This window comes from Rana temporaria, chromosome 6 (assembly GCF_905171775.1).
Source record: "Rana temporaria chromosome 6, aRanTem1.1, whole genome shotgun sequence".
Lineage (NCBI taxonomy): Eukaryota > Metazoa > Chordata > Amphibia > Anura > Ranidae > Rana > Rana temporaria.
In genome coordinates this window covers 45,753,138-45,775,652 of record NC_053494.1, presented here as the reverse complement: position 1 = coordinate 45,775,652, position 22,515 = coordinate 45,753,138, and the positions used below count along the sequence as shown (strand labels likewise).

The 22,515-nt window shown below is 41.3% G+C and overlaps 1 protein-coding gene across 1 annotated transcript in view; it reads left to right on the top strand.

Moving 5' to 3' along the window:
• The window catches only part of LOC120943446 (cytochrome P450 2W1-like), a 61,811-nt gene extending 41,024 nt beyond the window's left edge, over positions 1 to 20,787 (top strand). The window contains exons 6-9 of the mRNA XM_040356751.1: positions 2,059 to 2,206; positions 9,131 to 9,315; positions 10,582 to 10,723; positions 20,231 to 20,787. Of these exons, the coding sequence (XP_040212685.1) occupies positions 2,059 to 2,206; positions 9,131 to 9,315; positions 10,582 to 10,723; positions 20,231 to 20,418 (663 nt within the window). The 3' untranslated portion in view covers positions 20,419 to 20,787. The remainder of the gene's footprint in view (positions 1 to 2,058; positions 2,207 to 9,130; positions 9,316 to 10,581; positions 10,724 to 20,230) is intronic.
• Positions 20,788 to 22,515: the final 1,728 nt, after the last annotated feature.

The following is a 22,515-nucleotide window of genomic DNA, read 5'->3' as shown; positions in this document are numbered from 1 at the left end:
TTTTTGGGGGGAACGCCATTTTTTTTATTTGGCCCAGGGTTCCTCTTAATATTAATACCAGACCTGAAGGGTATTACATTGTGGCCTCATCATACAGAATGGCTCCCCAAGCCATTGCTTACAAAATAAAGAAAGCTTGTTGGGAAAATTTCATTTTTTGGGCTTTATAATTCAATTATTGCTGCAGCAGCTTCTCTACACAGTACATATGTGCCAATTTACAGGTAGATTAAGGGGACCCCAAGGCACGATATTGAAAGGAATTTTTCATTTTTAAGCTTTCACTTCAAGCATCAATAAATCACTGCTAATTTAAAAATTAAGTTATTTACAAACTTAAAAAAAAGGCATAACCATTGTATGCCCAATTACTTGCATTTAAGCCTCAAAATAGGCAATTTATATTTTTTGGGGTTTGCTATTTGTTCCGAACTTTTGCGATGTTTGGAAGTTCTGGTGCTAAACTGATCAGGGAGTTGTTCGGCCCATCCCTACTCTTGAGTGTTCCCGTAGAGGATCAAACAGCCCCTATAGCTAAAGGAGACTGTTGGGAACTGGCGATTTGAGCCCTTTTCTTCCCCTTCTCGTAGAATGCCATTTTTGTAAAGAAACTTTTATGGTCTGCGGTGGAGGATCTCAGACGGTGCAGAGAATCCTGAGCCAGCATTCATGCCTCTCTCGAGTCAGAGGGATCAGACACATATGATAACTCCAACTGTTGTACATGGTTGTACCTGGTTTTCCACCTGCTCAATGAAGGCCGAGGAAGAGTATTTAACAGCATTTATTTTATTACCCCTAAGACAGGCCTTCAATGCCTCCCATTTCCGTAAGGTGTCAACATACTGTTGGTTAAGAAAAAAGCTGTCAATTTGGAGTCCTATACGCATATTGGAAGGGAAGCAGATAAAGCCAAAAAGCCTTCAGTTTCCAGGGAGCTATAGGTAGGGAAGTAGAGGGCTGTGCAGTTAACCATAAAACCACAGGGGTGTGATCAGACATCCCCAGAGGAAAATAATAAGGTCAAATTTGCGGGAGACAATTGGTGATCCGTGATCCGAGGGTTTTGGAGAAACACGAGGCTTGCTTAATGGCCTTTTTCTCTTTAAATCTCCTTGAGTCCCAGAGAGTTTTAAGTTTCATTTTGCCCATGTATGAGTTTCACACATTATATCTATTAGGTTTTGTAGGCTACAAGAACATATTATACACAATTTTTTTCAGGACAGATGGGATATGAAGCAGTGAATGTGACATTCTCTAAACCTGCAGGCAAATCAATTATTGGAATTTAAAATGTGCACCAGAAAGATTTACCTGCAATGAAAGTTTGGTAAATGCTACATTCACAGCTTTATAAATATGTTTTATGTTGGAGATTCATTATCACCAAGCACTATAGAAATCTTAATGATAAAAAGGTCAGAAATATATATGCAGCTACCTGAAGACAGGTCAAAGCTCAAAATCCATCATCTCCTCAAAGAGGAAATAATAAGGTTCCAGTAATGTATTTAGGTTTACTTATTCAAAAAATCATAAAAAATGATATTCAAAGCTGCTGCTAGAGTGGACTGAATGCACAGTATAGAAGTCTATACAACAATGTCACCAGACTCCCCCAACTTTTTTTGTTATTTAAGATGCATGTCTAGTGCCTAGTGCCTACCTACCTAGTGCCTTTGGTTTTATTTCTGGCCTGTACCACTAACTAAATTTGCTGAAAACTGGTCTCTTAGAATGCCCTTTTCCATGTCTTTCCTTTGTGAAAACGAAGGGGTTGCTATATATACAGTAATATACAAACCAATTATACCTATGTATGTTCATATTGTGAATCTACTCGCCTTGCAGGTCTGCTAGAAACAATATGTACAGGGATATGTAATGCTGAGGGAGGAAGGTTACACAGAATGAGTGTACACCCTGCTAAATCTGTTCACAAGGGATAACAGTGAATGATAAAAAAAAAAAAAGGATTAAGATGTTTATTAAATGTTTATTAAAGGGATATGAAATGCTTAACATGTTAATTGATGTTAATATTGGCCCAAAAAGGAAAAGGCATTGGAGGAGAAAGAAAAGTTCTTTACAGAGAAGAACCTGTTGGCTTCCACATTTGATCTCATGCTTGGTGGTACGGAGACAACCTCAACTACGTTACAGTGGGCCATCCTGCTCATGATGAAATACCCTCATATTCAAAGTAAGAATTTTTAACTGGCTATTCATTGGAAAATATTTATGTCACATTATGGAATGCACACTTTTTTCAGTATTCCTCAGGACTAGAAGGAATCAAAGAAAAACTAATCTAAAAAGCATGGTATCCAAGAATTCTTTGAAAAAGAAATCTCTGTTTCAGTATTTAAAAATATTTTAACGTTAAAGGCATAGTGTGTGTATATAAATATATATATATATATATATATATATATATATATATATATATATATATATATATATATATATATATATATATATATATATATATATAAAATATAGCAACAACATTTTTTACATTAACCGCTCATGTCAGTCTTTACATCATACTGACCAAATGTTTTCGCAAGATAGTTATAGATTTCAAAGACCCTTTTGTCTGCTTCTGAACCTCTGGTACACATACCCCAGGAGGTGACAAGTCCATGTGTTACTTATTGCAGCTGTAGATCCATAGGGAGCTGCTGCATAGATAGGTCCTTCTTCTGTCCTCAGTGATGACTTACCTTAAACAGAGCCCAACACTTTAAGCTGGGTTCACACTGCAGCACAAAGCGGATCACAGCAGGGGTCTGGTGCGTCTTGATTTACCATTTCAAGTCTGATTTCAGTCCAAATTTTTGGCTGAATTTGGACCTGAAACAGGCCAGAAGACGTACAGGACTTCTGTGCATTTCGCACCGGAGATGTGTGAACCGACTCCATAAAGAGCCGGTCACAATCCCCTGACATGCAAATTGGATGCAGGGAATTATTAGGGCCAGAATAAGCCTTGCAAAATTGAAATATGCCTAAACAGTTAAAGCGAAAGGGTTACCTTATATTAAACACAGGAACAAACAATTGTTAAGACTGGGTCCCCGACGGTCTGCACACTCTCCCAACCATAAGTCTTTGGTCCCCCAAAGAAGCTATAGTTTTAACAGTAATTTAATAAACATAATTAACATTGACATATAACTATAAAACAAGCACTGACAAATGGTGTGGGCAAAGGAACGTCCCACCAAGGTGTGTCAGGAATTGGGCTGCAACTATCATCTACCGTTACGATGATTGAATATACTTGCGCATCAGGGAGTCTGAACACTATGCTGATGACCTCTTCAGAGCTGTTCCCATTTAAGCTATAATTAAGTCTCTTGGGAGAATGAATCTGCTGTTTGAATGTACTCTCTAGGCTAGGTGTTTCCTCTTCTGCAGAGTCAACAGATGTAGCTTCCTGCCTTTCTTCTCCTCAAAGCTGTGGCACAAACTCTGGAGCTTCAGTTTTGAATTTCTCAAAATATTTCATTTGAAGCATATAAGGGCATATGAAGAAGGTCTCATCTCTGTCTTAAGGAAGGATGGAGATCTGGTGGTGTCTACTCCTCAGATCAAGCATGGTGAATTATTTGACCCCTGGTGGGCATTGGAGTGCATCCTCTATTTGTGGGGTGGTCTGGGGAGGTTATTCGATTTAGAGTGCAGTAACCGTTGCACATTCTGATGAAGTAATTCTTCTTCTAGACCACTAATATGGTAGAAGCGTACAGGCTTCTGGATTCTCTCATTGTTCCAGTTCTATTTAATTCTGTCTGTTGTTCTCTCAGGTCTTTTAGATCTCCCAAAAAGGATTCATTGAGATCTCTCTTTCAGTGCTTGTCTCCTGCACTTCACATCTACGGTTTTCTTGGAGAATAACTTTCACCATTCTAAGATCTAAACCTGGAGTTTTTTCAGTCCAGTGGGGCATAGAGTCATTTACCCTGCATGATTGTCACGAAAGACTCATTATAACAGAGTCATATGTGCATCTGAGCAGAGAATAGCTTTATTGTAGATGCCTTCTTCTTAAACAGGCATTATTGGAGAGGGGCTTACCAGCCTTTTAGAAGCAGCTGTGGTCACAGATCTAGTTGACTGAGCCTGCACACATAGAAAGCCTGGTGCTGAGGGAGGTGTTTTTAATTGTCTCTTTGAGAGATCAGAAGAGGCTCTACTTAAAGGTTCAAACCTCCTTCTAGTTGGAGCAAGCTGACTGGGTTGAATACCCAGTTAACTTCTTCAGCTGCTTTTCAGATATCAGATCCAGTACTGCCTGGCATTCTTGCTTTGTCAGGTTCCGAGAGCATATGGCTTTTAGACATTGGGCTTGGTATTGCCCTTTTTCCAAGAATTAAAGGAATTTTTCTGTCTTTCAGTGCTCATTCCTGTAACACAGGGGTCTTCAAACTACGGCCCTCCAGGTGTTCAGGAACTACAATTCCCATCATGCCTAGTCATGTCTGTGAATGTCAGAGTTTTGCAATGCCTCATGGGATTTGTAGTTCCACAACAGCTGGAAGGCTGTAGTTTGAGGATCCCTGCTGTAACAGAAGTAGGCTATTTGAGGTCTGGGTGCATTGTTGCCCAGAACCTGTATTGAGTACTAGATTTCTGAAACCTAGATGCTAGCAGTGTCTCTTGAATTGTCTTAAATAACTCAGTGGTTCACTCGAATTTCTCATCTAAAGTTTCAACATTATGGGGTCTAAATGTTGTGCCCTCATCAGAGTCCGCAAGGCCTGATTTGCAGCATTGGGTTCAATCTCCTCTTTATTTTATTTTTTGGAGAATACCTTTCACCATTCTAATATCTAAACCTGGAGTTGGTTCTTCCAGTCGAGTGAGGCATAGAGGCATTTACCCTGCGTGATTGTCATGAAAGTCCCGTTAGAGCAGAGTCACATATGCACCTGAGATGAGAAAAGCCTTATTGTAGATGCCTTCTACTTAAACAGGCACCATTGGAAAAGGAACATGTCCCCTGGGGCAGTGCCCAGCCCCCCCCCCCCATGCACTTTTATAACAATCCCTTAGCTGTTAGCCTTAAAAATATAGAAAGGTAATTTGACAATTTTGGCTCCTATTGACTTCAACAGGGTTCAGATTTGGCATCAGAACTTTTAATATGTTTGGGAAAACCCTGCATTCTGAGTCCAGGTTAGTTCTGCTCATCTTTACTCTGTAAAAACTGAGCTGGGGGGTACCCTGAGGATGGATGTGGAGGCTGCAGTAACTACTCCTGTACCTCAACTTGATAGATTCAGGTTCAGGCCTTGAACACAGGCTGGTATTTATTTTTTCCATTCTAAAAGTGCATATGTGTGGGAGGGTATCACAATTTACCTTTGTGTCTAGTATAAACACTCAACGGCCAGGTGCTAAGGCTAAAAAACTTGACAGATCTGATCCTCTGTCCATGCATTTCTGGTGATGTCCATAACTACACTTAGCCCTAACTGGCCATTCTATTTTTGACATCACCCAGCAGAAGTGACTGGGTAGATTTTTGTGACTCTACTTGCACTTAAAGACATGGTCATCACTCTGCACAAGTGGTCTAAGGGATCCCGGGTCATTCTAACTAGATAGTGAGTTGCTGGACAGATGGAACCTTCTTTCATCCCCAGTTACGACCCACTCTAAACTTTACCCAACACTGACACATCAGTAACCATGCAAGGGGATTTATTAGAGCCAGAACAAGCCCTGCAAAAGGAAGAACAGAGTACAAAGTTACAGCAACAACACAGTTAACCTGATATTAAACACAGAAACAAACAATTGTTAAGACAGTCTATGACTTTTATTCCTTCTTATTAACTGTGAAAGGCCTTGCCAAACACACGGGGGGGGGGGGGGGGGGAAGACAGAAATAGAATTCTTAAGAGAACACCAGCAGAAGTAATAAACAGTATGGCTCATCTACTCTCCCTAGGCCAGAGGAAAAACCCACGTACAATATACTGGTAGAGGGCCTGTAGACTCTCATTGAAGCACTCATTCTCAACGTGAGAGTATTTGTAATCCACAAAGAAATGCTCCCAATGTGTTTTGGGCAGATTCTCCTGGCAGTAGCAAAGTTCAGCATCTGCAAACATCTTTTGCAAAGTACAGGCCACCAAAATGCCTCTCACCGCTGATGCTTTGTAGGTATCCTTGGGTTGGCAGTCTGCACCATGAAGGCCAGCTAAAAGGCACACCAACTTGTGGAGTTCCCATCTCAAGCCTAAGCCTTTCACTCACAAGGATCCTCTGGCTTAGTCCCTTCCTTTCTCCCTCTATGGAGAATCCAAAACTTGTCTGGTCCTCTGGGGTTCTTTCCTCTGCTCACAACACAGCACACCAGCTTGTGACTTTCAGCTTCTCTTCCTGCTGTGCACACAGAATCCAGCAGCACTTTAGCTCTTCCTTTCTTTCTCTCTTGAGCTCCCTGCACATTACAGCTGCATGGTCTGGAGCATGGGCTCCCTACTAGGGATAAGCTTCGTATTCGGGTCGAACTCATGTTCGACTTGAACATCGTATATTCGATCGTTCGTCGAAATACGAACAAAACAGGTCGTTCGCGCCAAATTCGAGTTACGTTTCACAGACCATAATTCACTGCGGCATCTCTGGCTGATGATTGGCCAAGCATGCACTATGACCCGCATGCTTGGCCAATCACAGCTTGCAAAAAACGGAGAGCCATAAGTGGCCAAAGCCAGGGTGGCTTTGGCCAATTATGGCTCAGGGGGTTTAGTACACACCCCACACTATAAAAGGCCGCCTGCAGGTCAGCCTTCTGTAGTGTGTTGCAGTGGTTAAGAGAGGACAGAGACAGTGTAATTTTTTGCAGGTAGATAGAGCAGGCAGGCAGGCAGGCTAGTCAGTTAATGTTACAGTGTGTAGAGGATATATATACATCCCAGGTGTTGTACATATATTTATACACTGTATAGTTTAGCTAGATCAGTTTTTCCTAATTTACTGGCAGGCAGGTGATTGTGCTAGCTGCAGTATTCTTACGTGGTTTATTGCCTGTGTCCTCTGTAGTTTGCACCTAAAGCTACTTGGTGTGTACTGGCCGTGTGCTCTGTAGTTTGCACCTAAAGCTACTTGGTGTGTACTGGCCGTGAGCTCTATAGTTTGCACCTAAAGATTCAGGAGCAGTGATTTTAATGATGCTTAAATTAAAAAAATAAAATAAAATTCCTTTAAATATTGTACCTGCTGGGTGTCTATAGTATGCCTGTGCAAACGTCTTTGAGAACCCGGGTCTTTCTTGAAAAAAAGAGTCCTGAAAAAAACGATAGTTTTTAAAACTTTTTTTCCATTGATACATGTTCCCTGGGGCAAGACCCGGGTTCTCAAAAATGTTTTCACAGGCATACTATAGACACCCAGCAGGTACAATATTTAAAGGAATTTTTCATTATTTTTTTATTTTTTTATTTAACCACTTCCCGACCTCCGCATGTAAATGTACGTCCACAATATGGCACGTACAGGCACATGGGCGTTAATGTACGTCCTTGCCTATTAGCGGGTGGGGGGTCCAATCGGGACCCCCCCCGCTACATGCGGCTGTCGGGTTCGCGACCACGGTGCGGCTATTTGTTTATAGTCGCGATCGCTCCCCGGAGCTGAAGAACGGGGAGAGCCGTATGTAAACACGGCTTCCCTGTGCTTCACTATGGCGGCGCATCGATCGTGTCATCCCCTTTATAGGGGAGACGCAATCGATGACGTTAGTCCTACAGCCACACCCCCCTACAGTTGTAAACACACACTAGGTGCACCCTAACTCCTACAGCGCTACCTGTGGTTAACTCCCAAACTGCAACTGTCATTTTCACAATAAAGAATGCAATTTAAATGCATTTTTTGCTGTGAAAATGACAATGGTTCCAAAAATGTGTCAAAATTGTCCGCCATAATGTCGCAGTCACGAAAAAAATTGCTGATCGCCGCCATTAGTAGTAAAAAAAAATAAAATAATAAAAATGCAATAAAACTATCCCCTATTTTGTAAACGCTATAAATGTTGCGCAAACCAATCGATAAACGCTTATTGCGATTTTTTTTACTAAAAATAGGTCGAAGAATGCGTATCGGCCTAAACTGAGGGAAAAAAATGTTTTTATATATGTTTTTGTTGGATATTTATTATAGCTCTATTTTTGTTTATAGCGCAAAAACTAAAAACCGCAGATGTGATCAAATACCACCAAAAAAAAGCTCTATTTGTGGGGAAAAAAGGACGCCAATTTTTTTTGGGAGCCACGTCGCACGACCGCGCAATTGTCTGTTAAAGCGACGCAGTCCCGAACTGTAAAAACACCTTGGGTCTTTAGGCTGCATATTGGTCCGGGGCTTAAGTGGTTAAGCATCATTAAATTACTGCTCCTGAAAAAACGACAGTTTTTAAAACTTTGTTTCCATTGATACATGTTGCCTGGGGCAAGACCCGGGTTCTCAAAGACGTTTTACAACAATAACCTTGCATATTAGGCTTTAAAATGAGAACTTTTGAATTCGAACGTTCGAGTCCCATAGACATCAATGGGGTTCTAAATGTTCGCGCGAATGTTCGGTCCGTTCGAAGGCTCTGGTGCGAACCGAATGGGGGGGTGTTCAGCTCATCCCTAATCCATACCTTCTGTGCCCAGGGTGCAGGGTTTATTCTGAACCCACTGAAGTAGCCAGTCATATTCCTCCTCTCCTTCCTTCCTTTTGCAAACTGTCAAGTGAAGGCCAGGCATGAACAGACAAGCTCCCAGCTGTGCAGAATCACAATGTAAAACAAAATCACAATGTAAAGAGGTAAAAGGGTCATCGCTGCTCCCAACCAGCCCAGGTGAAGAGAATAGTGATGAAGGATGAAAAACTGGTGCCAACTGGCTAAGAGCAAAAAGAATGGGAAAAAAATTATGAACAGTGCGTGAATGAAACATATAAGAGTGTTGTTATAAACCACAATGAAAAAAAAACTGAATAAATAAAAATGAGATGATGAAATAATCCTAATGAAAACAAACTAAAAAAGTGTAAAAAAGAGATAATCCAAAGGCGAATAATCAAAGAGGGTGAAAAAAATCACAATGTTTTGTTATTTAAGAAAAAGTTCAGGATGAGATTGAAGATGTGATTGGGCTGGAGCGTCCTCCGAGGTGGGAGGACCACAAGGTGCTGCCTTACTGCCTCGCAGTTATACATGAAGTTCAACGTTTTGGGAACATCCTCCAATTCCTGCCACATGCTACACCCACAGATATCAGCTTCAGAGGCTACACTATACCTAAGGTAAAAGTTGAATTATTTTGTTGAGTAAGGGGAATAGAGAACTTTAGAGTAGAGATTCCCAAGCAGCTGTATAGTTACCCCACTGGGCACATCTGAAAGCTTTAAGTTGTTTCTATCTATTAAAGAAATAAGAGTTTAACGCTGAATTCTAGGCAGATATAAAAGACACATATTAATCCGACTGTGCAATCATTGATACATCATAAGCATAGGCGTGCGCACAGGGTGTGCCAGATGTGCCCAGGCACACCCTATTCACCCTTTACATCATAGATTCCCCCTATTGCCCTGGCTCCCTCTTTCCCCCTGCAGTGCAACCAGCTTCCCTCCTCTCCCACCAGCTGTTGCTGCAAGGATGTTTTAGGATGAGTGGAGGAAGGGGCCAGTAAATATGTAATTGACCATCCCCTTCCGTTTCTGAATGAACATCGTGAGTGATCAGTAGTGTGTGTTCGAGCTTTGGGGTGCACACCCTAATGCAATACACTGCGCACACCTATGATCATAAGTATCTGAATAAGTACCTATTAATACCTGGTGTCACCCTATTCCAGTCCCTGTATGGTAGACCTGAAATGTGAGAGTAAGAAGCAGCACAAAGAATCAATCAGTTCATGTGCTGACAAGAAACATGTCACTGTCCAGTCACAGTCTGGGCTGGGTTTCTGGACTCAGAGAAGGTGGGTTGAATGATGCTAGCCATCCGACTGAGCACATCTACCCAATCACAAAATAACTCACAATGTAAAGAAGACAGGTCCCACGCTACTCCAACCAGGGAGTAAATAAACAGGTATAACCTATGTAGGAGGATTTGTTTCATCTCTGTTTATCACCTGAGGCAGGTCACTTCACTGGGTATACTGTATGTAATGGTTTACAACCAATTTAATTATGATCCCCAAAATCAGAATGTCTCATAGCGCTTCAGCATGTATCCTTGAACCAACTACTCCCTTCAGTAGGTTATAGATATCACGTATAAATATCCCAGATGAGGATCCATATGATTATATCAAGGGAAAAAGCAAAACTTACAATAGTTAAATACCATCAGACACTTTAAAATAAATGCATTCACATTATTTCAGACTGTGTAGTGACATCACAAGAACCTGCCCTACACATTTTTTTGTCATAATGACTTCCTCAGAGGCTTAAGGAAATCATTGTGATAAAAAATGAGTAATAGTGGGACATTGTTGCCTCTGAAAATTTGAATTAAAGGTCAATTGATATTTAATGTTATTCATTATCATTTATTAGGGAACCACAGTGATTCCTCTTTTCACATCAATTTTATATGATGAAACTAAATGGGAGAACCCCAGGGGATTTTACCCCAATCATTTCCTTGATGCTAATGGGAAGTTTTTGAAGAGAGACGAATTCTTTGCATTCTCCAAAGGTGAGCAAATATAATACTAACTCTATGAATTTGATTGTCAGGGATTCATCAGATCCCACTAATAGTTTACTGTGCACAACAAATAACAACAGGATAGATGTTTTCAATGCTCTAATCTAACTTATTCATTGGTGATTTATAGGGGTACCTTGCCTATGTGTAATGATTAGGGATGAGCTTCGACTCGAACATCGTATGTTCGATCGTTCGTCGAATTACGAATGTTTTGGGCCGTTCGCGCCAAATTCGAGTGGCGTGTCACGGTCCATAATTCATTGAGGCATCGCAGTGCATTGCTGGCTGATGATTGGCCAAGCATGCATTATGACCCGCATGCTTGGCCAATCACAGCGCGCAAAAAACAGAGGGACATGATTGGCCAAAGCCAGGGTGGCTTTGGCCAATTATGGCTCAGGGGGTTTAGTACACGCCCCACACTATATAATGATGCCTGGAAGTCAGCCTTGTGTAGTGTGTTGGTGGTTTATAGAGAGAGACAGAGAGAGAGAGAGAGAGTGTAATTTTTTTGGAGTTAGATAGAGCAGGCAGGCAGGCAGGCTAGTCAGTTAGAGTTACAATGTGTAGAGGATATATATGCATCCCAGGTGTTGTATATATATTTATACACTGTATTGAGTTTAGATAGATGCACTCTTCCTAATATACTGACAGGCAGGCAGGTGATTGTGCTAGCTGCAGTATTTTCACGTGGTGTACTGTCTGTGTCCTCTGTACAGTGTGCACCTAAAGCTACGTCAATAGATTTGCTGGTGTTTCTCATATTAATTCCTAAAGGCAGTAGAGCTGCACGATTCTGGGAAAAATGAGAATCACGATTCTTTTGCTTAGAATGAAGATCACGCATTCTACCCCCATTCCAGACATGTTGCGGGTCCATGTGAGGACGTGAGGACGCGATGCGTCCACGGGTGCGGGAGTGGACTGCTAGGAGGAAGGACGGAACGCGCTGAGTGAGGGGGAGAGACGACAGCTCCCGTATGCAGCAAGTGCTGTCCATCGGCTCTCCATTGGACCATCGGACCCGCTCGTGTCCCGTGGTGCTAAGGGCTGCGGGCGGTGAAGTATCGCGCCGCGCCGCAGCACCGGAAAAACGGACACAGGACGCAGGGTAAGTAGCGGGAGGACAGTACCCGCCGACTACACCGGCCCCAGCTCCTAGCCCACACTGATGTGAGTATGTTGAGCCAGCGTGGACGCGGAGCCCAGATGGATACCATCCGCACTTCTCTCCTCAGCTGATCCAGACTAGAGGTACTTTCGATACTAGGACTTAATTTCTTGAAGAAGAATCAGATGGTCAAAAAACAGCAATTTATGGTAGATTTATGATGAAGAGAGATGTATTTTGCACGGAGAAGTTAAATTAGAGCTGCAATGTATGAAATGACACAGAACAATTTAACATATGAGAATGGAAGATCAATAAGTGAGGCTAATGGGAACTTTGAGACAACCAACTATCTATGCTAAGTGAACCTGTATAAAAGGGTGGATAAGATGTATTACTATAGATAACTGATTGCTACAGCACCTTTTTATACTATTGGACTGGGTGGGACTACCTATATCGCATTTGAAATACCCAGAATAGGTAAAACTGGCATATACATTTTGTATTCAAAACTCTACCTGCACGTTTTGCTTGAAGGATGGGCCTGCTCATTTGTATTTCCTAATTTTTTTTTCTTTGTTTTTTCTTTTTTGATTGCGGGGAAATTATATGCCCCTCAGGGAATCCTTAGGCACCCCTGGGTCTGTCCTCTATCTCTTTCTGGGTGTCCACTTGCTTCCCTGGTCATTAAACAGCAGGAAAAGGGAAAGATCCCTGAAGTCACCCTGTCCCCCTCCTCAAAGCCCTATAACTGAAGGGTAAATAAGGGAACTCCGTCTATTCATATCCCTTGCATATACAAACACTATTTGTTGTAATTGACCAGGCAATATTTAAAGAAAAAAAAAAGAACGTGGATAAGTATATAACCGGGGAGAGAGGAGAGAAAAAAAAAGGGGGGGAAACAAAGGGGGAACAACGATATCCCTTAAAACAAAGGAAGACTGAGGATAAATAAACCCCCTGGATATATTACGTGAGAAAGTAATATTAAATAAAAGGGACCCTTGGCTAAAATTAGGAAAATACATATAAAACGTGGATATGAATCAAGTGGATTCATAAATGTAGGATATGATCTGTACAACTTAAAATCGTGGACACTGGAAGCAATATTTCATTTGTTTTTCTCTATTGATGAGACCATATATTTAGGGAATCCCTCGGTACCCTTTTGCATCGAAAAGGGGTCACTGCTCACGTACACCCCGAGAGCATTTCTAACACCGGGCTTTAAATACCTAGATAATCAGACGATCCGAAGAACAGACTGTCTGTATGCCTTCCTTGAATTAAAAAGAGAAGAGGTGGGGGATATAAAGGAGAAAGAACTTTGAAGAAATCTGAAACTCAAATTCTGTTTCATACCATAAACCCCATAAATAAAGGGTTAGAAGGTGACCCTCTTTTTCCCTCTCTCTTACCTAGCCCTCTGCGCACATAAATATTTGGTATATATTTGGTATATACATCGATAAGCGCTGTTCAAACTGCCAGAACCGCTGAATACTGAGATAATATTAGTAGGGTAAGAGCCAAAAGGGGGGTAGAGGGAGAGAAAATAAAAATAAAATACAAATAAAATAGCAAATCCCTACAAAGTAAATCTCTGGCTCAATCTAGCCTAGCCCTTCATATCGGTCTATCCCTTTATATCGGTTTCTGTATTAACTAGTTGGGAATAAGAGGTCAAGCTGGGGAAGAGAATCAGAAAGAAGGAGACTAACATGAGCAGAATGACGAGTAGATCAACAAAAGGGGGGCCCCCAACTACTCCAAGTAACATAACAGCAACAAGCTCAAAAAGGCCTTTCGTAACCAGAGGGGAAAGCCCGCGTGTTCCTGGAGGCCAGGGTGCAATAAAGCAACAACAAGTGAATAAAGTTAAAAAGGCCGAAAACAAGAAACCCCAGAGTGATATCTCCAGAGAAACATCTATAGAACTAAGAGAGGAGGGGCCCACAGGTAGTGTACTGGAAAGCAGCAGGATGGATGAACGAAGCACAGACACTCAGTCCCCCTCTAAAGGAGAAATGGCAGAGATGCTGTTAAGATTGGAAAACGTGATAAAAAGTGAAATACAGAACTTACGGACCGATTTTGGCCACATGCTCTCCAGAATAGAAACAGCAGAGGAACAAATAGAGAAACAAGAACAGGAATCAAATACACTAAAAGCCCAGATGGATCAGATTCAACTTCAACAGAGGCATATTCTCTACAAATTGGAGGATCAGGAAAACAGAAGTCGGAGACAAAACTTAAGGATAAGGTCTATACCAGAGAAAAGGGGCGAGGACCTCAGGATAATAACACAGACGATATTTAATCCACTACTGGAAAGAACAATAGACAATCCAATTAGGATCGAAAGGGTCCATCGAGTAGGAAATCCGAAAAGATTGACCTCCAAACGAACAAGAGATGTCATAATAAGGTTCCGATTTTATGAAGATAAAGAAGCAATTTGGAAAAAGCTGAGGGGACAACCCCCGATAGTGTTTGAAGGGACGGAACTGCAGATATTCACCGACGTGGCCCCAGAAACCCTGACCAGGAGATGGCTGTTAAAACCGCTCTTAAAACAGATGATAGACCTGAATATTAAGTATAATTGGGGATTCCCTGCTTGCCTAATTGGAACAAAAGAGGGGAGATCTGCGACACTAAGATTCCCCGAGGACCTAAATTAATTTTGTAGGAAATTGGATATTCAGGTCCCTGAGCTACCAGGCTGGGGGTAGGAGGGGAGACGGAGGTGGGAGGGAGAGGGGAGGAGAATGGAAACCTCCCCCTATCCCCATTTTCCTTAGTTCTCTCCAGTTGCAATTTTTTTTTTTATTATTTTTTCCTTTTCTTTTGTTTTGTTTCTCCTTCTAATGCCTCTGGATGGATCTCTCCTCAGACCTCTGGCTTGGGTCTTGTCCCCTCCCCCCCCCTCCTGGGTGGAGAACCGGGAGGGGGGAGGTGGTCTCAGACCCCACCCGGAGTGACCTGAACCATGACATGGAAGATGGTTCAGAGGCCTTTAATAGGCCAGATAGGGGGGGTAGGAGGGAGGAGGGAGGGAAGGGGGAGGGATGGGATGGTCGGAGGGAGGGGGGAGGGACGGGAAGGAAGGGGGGGGAGGGATGGGAAGGAGGGAGGGAAGAAACCCTATCTCACCAAAACAATCAAAAGAGATCGTAGCCCGAAGAAAGGTAAACAAGGATGCCAGTGATTAAATGTCTGTCCTATAATGTAAAAGGCCTCAACAGCCCAACTAAGAGACATAAGATATTAAAGGAGCTGAAAAGGTACAGGACAGACATTGCCTTTTTACAAGAAACCCATCTTACACTGGGGTCAAACACAAGGATATACTCCCCCATCTTTCCCAGATGGTACTACGGAGATACTATTTCCAAAAGAGCTAGAGGGATAGCAATCGGAATAGCGAAGGGGACTAGGTTTGTCCCAATAGATAGAATGACAGACCCGGAAGGGAGATTCCTCTTTTTAAGGGGAAAACTGGAGGAGGAGGAATACACTCTTGTAAATATATATGCCCCAAATACCTCCCCGATGAAATACCTGCTGGAAATACTAGGGAAATTAAAAGATTTTAGGAGGGGAAAGTTAATATTGGGAGGTGACCTAAACTTTTGCATGGACCCGAAAGTAGATAAGACTCACCAGACAACAGAAACCCAAGACATACAACTAAGAAAGGTTAAAGAAAGTTTATATAGAAACCAATTAGTGGATACATGGAGGATCTTTAACCCAAGCCAACGAGATTACACGTTTTATTCCCCGGTCCATGGGAGCTACTCGCGGATAGACCACATACTGGTAGATCATAGAATGCTGGAAACGGTGGTCGAGACAAGAATAGAAACCATGACGATCTCGGATCACGCCCCCATTAGCATATCCATAAATATCTCAGGGAATCAAAAGCCCTATCAAAACTGGAGACTTAATGAGGAGCTAATAATCAAAGAGAAAAGTTTTCTGAGGGTTAAAAAAGAATTAGAAGAGTATTTTAAAACAAATGAGATAGATGGAATTTCTAAAGCAACACTATGGGACGCCCATAAGGCGGTGATAAGAGGGATCTTGATCTCTGAAGGAGCAAGGAGGAAGAAAGAAGAGAGTAGTAAAAAAGAAAAACTCATAGGGGAGATTTTTAATCTTGAACAAAAACACAAGAAAATGGGAAAGCAACAAGACCTATATCTAAACCTAGTAAACAAGCGAAATGAACTAAAAGAACTCTTAGATCAGGATACAAAAAGGGAATTTAACTTAATAGCAAGGGAAAGATACAGGTGGGGGAATAAAACAAGCAAACATCTAGCTCGGATGGTACAAAAAAAGAAATCAAGGAATTATATAGACAAAATTAAAAACGAAAAAGGCGAGGTTGCACATACAACAAAAGCTATTGCAGAAACATTCAGATTATACTATGAAAAATTATACTCGGTAAAACAAAAGAACTGGCAAAAAGGGGAAAAAGAAAATAAGATCACAACATTCTTAAAAGAAGCAGGAATATCGAAAATTGGTCAAATGGAGGCAGAAGTGATGGACAGGCCTATCACATAAAATGAAATTAAACTAGCATTAATAAGTTCAGAGGCCGGTAAAAGCCCGGGTCCAGACGGCTTCACTGTGATGTATTACAAAAAATACAAGGAGATCCTCCTCCCAAAACTATGCCAGTATTTTAATGGCCTTGGAAGAGAGTATAAATTAAGTAAAGAAGCATCAGAGGCAACCATCACGGTTATTCCAAAGGAAGGTAAAGACACGGGAAGCTGTCCGGGGTACCGGCCGATATCTCTTCTGAACACAGATATAAAATTATACGCAAAGGTACTGGCCGGAAGAGTTAGACAGGAAATGACAAAATTGGTTCATCCGGACCAAACGGGTTTTGTTCAAGGTAGAGAGGGTAGAGACAATGGAGTAAAAACACTCTTGATACTCCAGAGAATGAAGGCAGTAGGGTCCCCAGGTCTACTTCTGTCGATCGACGCAGAAAAAGCGTTCGACAGAGTAGACTGGGGATTTATGTTGCTTACCCTGAAGGACATGGGGTTTGGACAGAGAATGATAGACTGGATTGCAGCCCTTTATTTGTCTCCCACGGCCAAAATAAAGATAAATGGCAGTCTATCTCAAACCTTCTCAATGAAAAACGGTACAAGGCAGGGGTGCCCTCTGTCGCCACTCCTGTTTGTGCTTTCATTGGAACCTCTTCTGGCCAGGATCCGTAACTGCCAAGAAATAAAAGGGGCTAAAATAGGGGAGGAGGAATACAAACTTTCTGCCTTTGCAGACGACGTCCTCTTCTATTTGGATAAACCCAAAACATCAATCCCAAACCTATTAAACCTATGCAGAGAGTACGGGGAAATTTCGAATTTTAAAATAAACCTCACCAAAACGGAGATTATGAGTATAAATATAAGTAAATTGGAAGAGGAATTTTTGAAAGGGAAGTACCATTTCGCCTGGGTCAAAGAACTTAAATATCTAGGGATATTGCTAGCAAATTCTTCTAAAAAAATGTATAAGATAAACTTTATCCCCCTATTAAATGAAATTAAGACAGAAACAAAAAGAGTGGAAAATAGAGGAATATCATGGATAGGACGAATCAATTATTGCAAAATGGTTATTTTACCTAAAATCTTATATAAATTTCAGATGATTCCCATAGCCCTCCCGAGAACACTATTCTCGGCACTAAAAAAATTAATTATGAATTATATATGGAGAAATAAGAAACATAGGATATCACTCCAGACCCTAAAACAACCAAAAAAAAAGGGGGGTTTAGCGGTTCCGGATATTAAAGGATACTATGATGCAGTGGTAATAACAAGGGTGGTGGAGTGGGCCAGAGCCAACAAAGAAAAAAGGTGGGTAAGTCTAGAAATTGAGTTAGCACAGGCGAGGTTGGACAAGATAATTTGGAACCCTCCCCAATTTAGGACTCTAGATAAAAACGCACATGAAATAACAAAAAATGCACTTAAAATATGGGACAATGTCTATAAAAAAACTCAGAAGGAATATAATTCACCTTTAATAGCACTAAAAGATAACGATTATTTTGCACCAGGTAAAACACAAGTCGGGGGTAATTGGATCAAACAGGACACGGCACAATTAAGGGATATAATGAAGGATGGCCACATAATAACACTACAGGAGTTAAAACTTAAAAATAATTTAATGGAAATTAATGAATGGAGGTACCAGCAGCTTAAACATTTTATCCAGGATCTCCCTGGTCCGCTGAGAGCGGGAGACCAGCTAGTAGAATTAGAAAAAATATGTTCCATGGAAAGATCTAAAGGAATTACCTCAAGGTTATACAGGATTTTATTGAAGATGGATGAGCGGAACGTACCTCCATACATTGAAAAATGGGAAAGGGAACTAGGAACACAGCGGGATAGGGTCACAATAGATAAAATGTTGGCTCTGACACACTCTTCGGCGGTAGATAGCCGTACTGCGGAGATGTGTTTTAAATGCATATCCGGATGGTACATGACTCCGGATAAGCTAAAAAAATTTAAAGAAGAACAGACAGGAGAGTGCTGGAGGGGATGTAGATCACCAGGAAATATGGCACACCTCTGGTGGGGATGCCCCAAGGTTAAGAGGTATTGGGAAAAAAATTTGGCCTGTGTGGAAGAGATCACGGGGAAAAAGATCAAGATGGACCCATGGGTCATCCTATTCCATGGGGGGGAGGAAGGTATAAAAAGCTACAGGAAAACGCTCGTGCCGCATCTACTAAACGCCGCTAAGAGACTTATTCCAAGGAAGTGGCAAGAGGTGGAGTGCCCCTTAATTTGGGAGTGGATAGATGCGGTTGAAGAAACTTACAAAATGGAAGAACTAAAAGAGGCTATAGAGGGTAACAACATTTTACAAACCACGAAATGGGATAAATGGAGGACTTTCAAGAAATCGTGGAGTCACGCAGAAAAATTAAGGGTAGATACTTAAAAGATACATTAGGAGAAAACTAGAGAGAACTAGAGATATAAGAGATTGTTTAAGGTGAGATAGGGGGGATGGGGGGGGGAAGGACCAGGGGGGGATAATGGAAATTATAATTATTTTGTGCCTCATAAACACGAGGAGTGATATTTAATAAATAACTATAATATATACTCATATTGAAAAAAAAAAAAAAAAAAAGGGGAATAAAAAGCAAATTTCCACACAAAAAGAAGCGACACTCATGATGCAAAACCAATATAGAGATGCAATGGGCTGGTACGCAGAACATGAGCATATAATGCACACTCTATGAGGTTGAGTCTGAAGTGGAGGGAAGAAAAAAAAAAATGAATGAAGATCACGATTCTCCAAAAAATGCATGGTGCTTTTGTTAGCATGCTTTTTTGTGATTTATTTTATTTACACACACATTATATACAGGGTGGGCCATTTATATGGATCCACCCGGGTGGGCCATTTATATGGATACACCTTAATAAAATGGGAATGGTTGGTGATATTAACTTCCTGTTTGTGGCACATTAGTATATGTAAGGGGGGAAACTTTTCAAAATGGGTGGTGACCATGGAGGCCATTTTGAAGTCGGACATTTTGAATCCAACTTTTGTTTTTGGTGTATCCATATAAATGGCCCACCCTGTATATATATATATAATGTGTGTAAATAAAAAAAAAATGCATGCTAACAAAAGCACCATGCATTTTGGTGCAGCGGCATTAAAAAATAAAATTAAAAAAAGGCCCATGCACTTTGGTGCTATTGAGGGGTGGCAGGCAGTTAATTCTCAAATTTATAGGCTGTTCTGCAGCAAGGCACATACTGTACTCTGATGCATCGCATAGATGTGAAGTTTAACCTTTAAAACACAGTTAGGAGGCCGAGGGGCATCAAAAACCACAGCAGTGATATCTGATAATAGCATGGCTGTTTTTCAATGATTCCGCGCATACGTGGAATTGATTCCGAGCATGCATGTTTTTTTGCTTCGGAATTGCATACAGACGATCAGAATTTACGACAATAACTTTTCCCGTCGGAAAATTTGAGAACCAGGAAATTGCGACAGAAAAGGTCCGATGGGGCCTACACACGGTCGGAATTTACGACCAAAAGCTCACATCGAACTTTTCTTGACGGAAATTCCGACAGTGTGTACGCGGCATAAGAAGCATTCTTCCCATTGACCACCAATGTAAAAAATACTGTATTTGTGTTTTGGAGGGCACTACTTGCCTCAGTTTAAACACAATTTAAACTGGGAATTGGGAATTGCAAGAAAACTGTCCACTTTAAGTCTAACTTTGCCCTAATAACCATTTATTTATCTTTTATACACAGGACGCAGGGTGTGTGCTGGGGAGAGTCTGGCCAGAATGGAACTTTTCATTTTCATCACAGGAATGTTACAGAAGTTTACATTCACTCCTCCACCAGAAGTGAAAAAGGAAGACTTGAACCTCACTGCAGATCCTTTCTTTACTTCGAGACCTAAGAGCTACTATGTTGTTGCTACACCCAGAATATAAGCAGTTTAGCAAATTTAAAGTAATGACAACATATGCAGCTTGCAATTGAATTTTAAGAGGCCACACAGCCCAGTGGTCTCATGGGCTCCATATAGGAGTAAAGTTCTCCTACACAGTAGAGCACTTTGCTTTTTACAATCTGTTCCTCTACTCCGTGTCAAGTTTTCAATATGTGATTTATTATAAATGCTTGTGTCAGATATTGGGAATTATGCATTTTATAGTCAGACTTTAAACAGTATTATATGATATATACGAAAACTGAATGTGCAGTGCTAAACAATTTTTACGAAGTGAAAATTCATATGCATAAACAGTAAAAAAACATCCAAAATAAAGTGCAAGAAATGGTGAACATAACAACCAATATATGATTGTCACTCTATATATGGTAAGTTCAAAAAGGCATATATACAGTATACTGTATATACAGTATAACAGTATATATCTATCTATATATATATATATATATATATATATATATATATATATATATATATATATATATATATACACACACACACACACACACACACACAGTGGTACTTCGGTTCACAAACCTAATTTGTGAAATGACTCTGGTGGCGAACCGAATTGGTTGTGAACCAAGGCAAATTTTTCCATGTAAATCAGGTTAATCCGTTTTAAACTTTTTTTGTAAAATTATGAAATGTATGTTCATAAAAAAGGATTTTAAACATATATTACATAAGGTCTATTACATTACCCACTTCAATACCAGGCACTTTCGCCTCTTCCTGCCCAGGACAATTTTCAGCTTTCAGCGCTGTCGCATTTTGAATGACAATTGTGCGGTCATGCAACACCATATCCAATCTTAATTTTTATCATTTTCTTCCCACAAATAGAGCTTTCTTTTTGTGGTATTTAGGGTATTTGGGGTTTTTATTTTTTTCTAAACAAAGAACTGGAATTTTTGAAAAAACATTGTTTTTTTTTAGTTTCTGTCATAAAATGTAGTTTTCTCCTTCACTGACGGGCACTGATGAGGTGGCATTGATGGGCACTGATGATGCGGCACTGATATGTAGAATTCATAGGCACTGATAGGTGACACTGATGGGCACTGATAGGCGGCACTAATTGGCACTGACAGGTGGCACTGATGAGCAGAACTGATGATGAGGTACTGACAGGTGTTACTGCTGGGCACTGACTGGAACTGTGATGGGCACTAATTGACACTGTGGTGGGCACTGATTGGTACTGACAGACTTTATTGATGGGGCACTGACTAGTAGATAGCTGATGGGCATTGATTGGCAGCTAAATGGGGTCTGTACTTATAATCAATGTGCCGATTATCAGCACAGACCCCCCTCTGATAAGTAGTGGCGCCGATCGGCTCTCCCTGTCAGCGCAAACTGAGGAATGATGTTTAACAGCAATTCCTGGTTCACGTGATGATTAGCTGTGATTGGTCACAGCTGATCACGTGGTAAGAAGCCCCTGTCTGAGGGTTCTTACTACAATCAGAGATGCAGTGTGTAAGACTGACACACAGCACCTCCGATCGGTGCGCTGCACCTCCCCTCGAGCGTGTGTCGGCATGTTATCCTGCTGGTTATCATAGTGTCGCAGCTCAGTATTGCAACATGATAACGACCCAAAACACACCTCCAAGACGACCACTGCCTTGCTAAAGAAAGTTGAGGGTAAATGTGATGGACTGGCCAAGCATGTCTCCAGACCTAAACCCTATTAAGTGTAGCACAACCCCCGTAGGAGCTGCTGGATTAGATTTGGGTCTGCTGTTACCTCACTGTTCACCGTATCAGAAGTAGGAGTCTGTATTGGAAAATACATCCAAAGATGTATGCACCAAGCACTTAGTCATGTTCTTTTCCAATGCTTTTATTAAACTTGCAGCAATAGAGGGATGGAGGGTTAGGGGAGATTTAGCTACCTAGTTTGCAGATCACAGGTACTTCTTGGATTCAGAGGACAAACAGTTTCCAGCACTGGATCCTGCAACCACCGGATAGGCCTCTCTCACCAACCTAGCAGCCGGTGTAATGCGCAGACAAAGTCTCTGCCACAGACTTAACGAATACAATGGGGTTGTTGCACAATCCT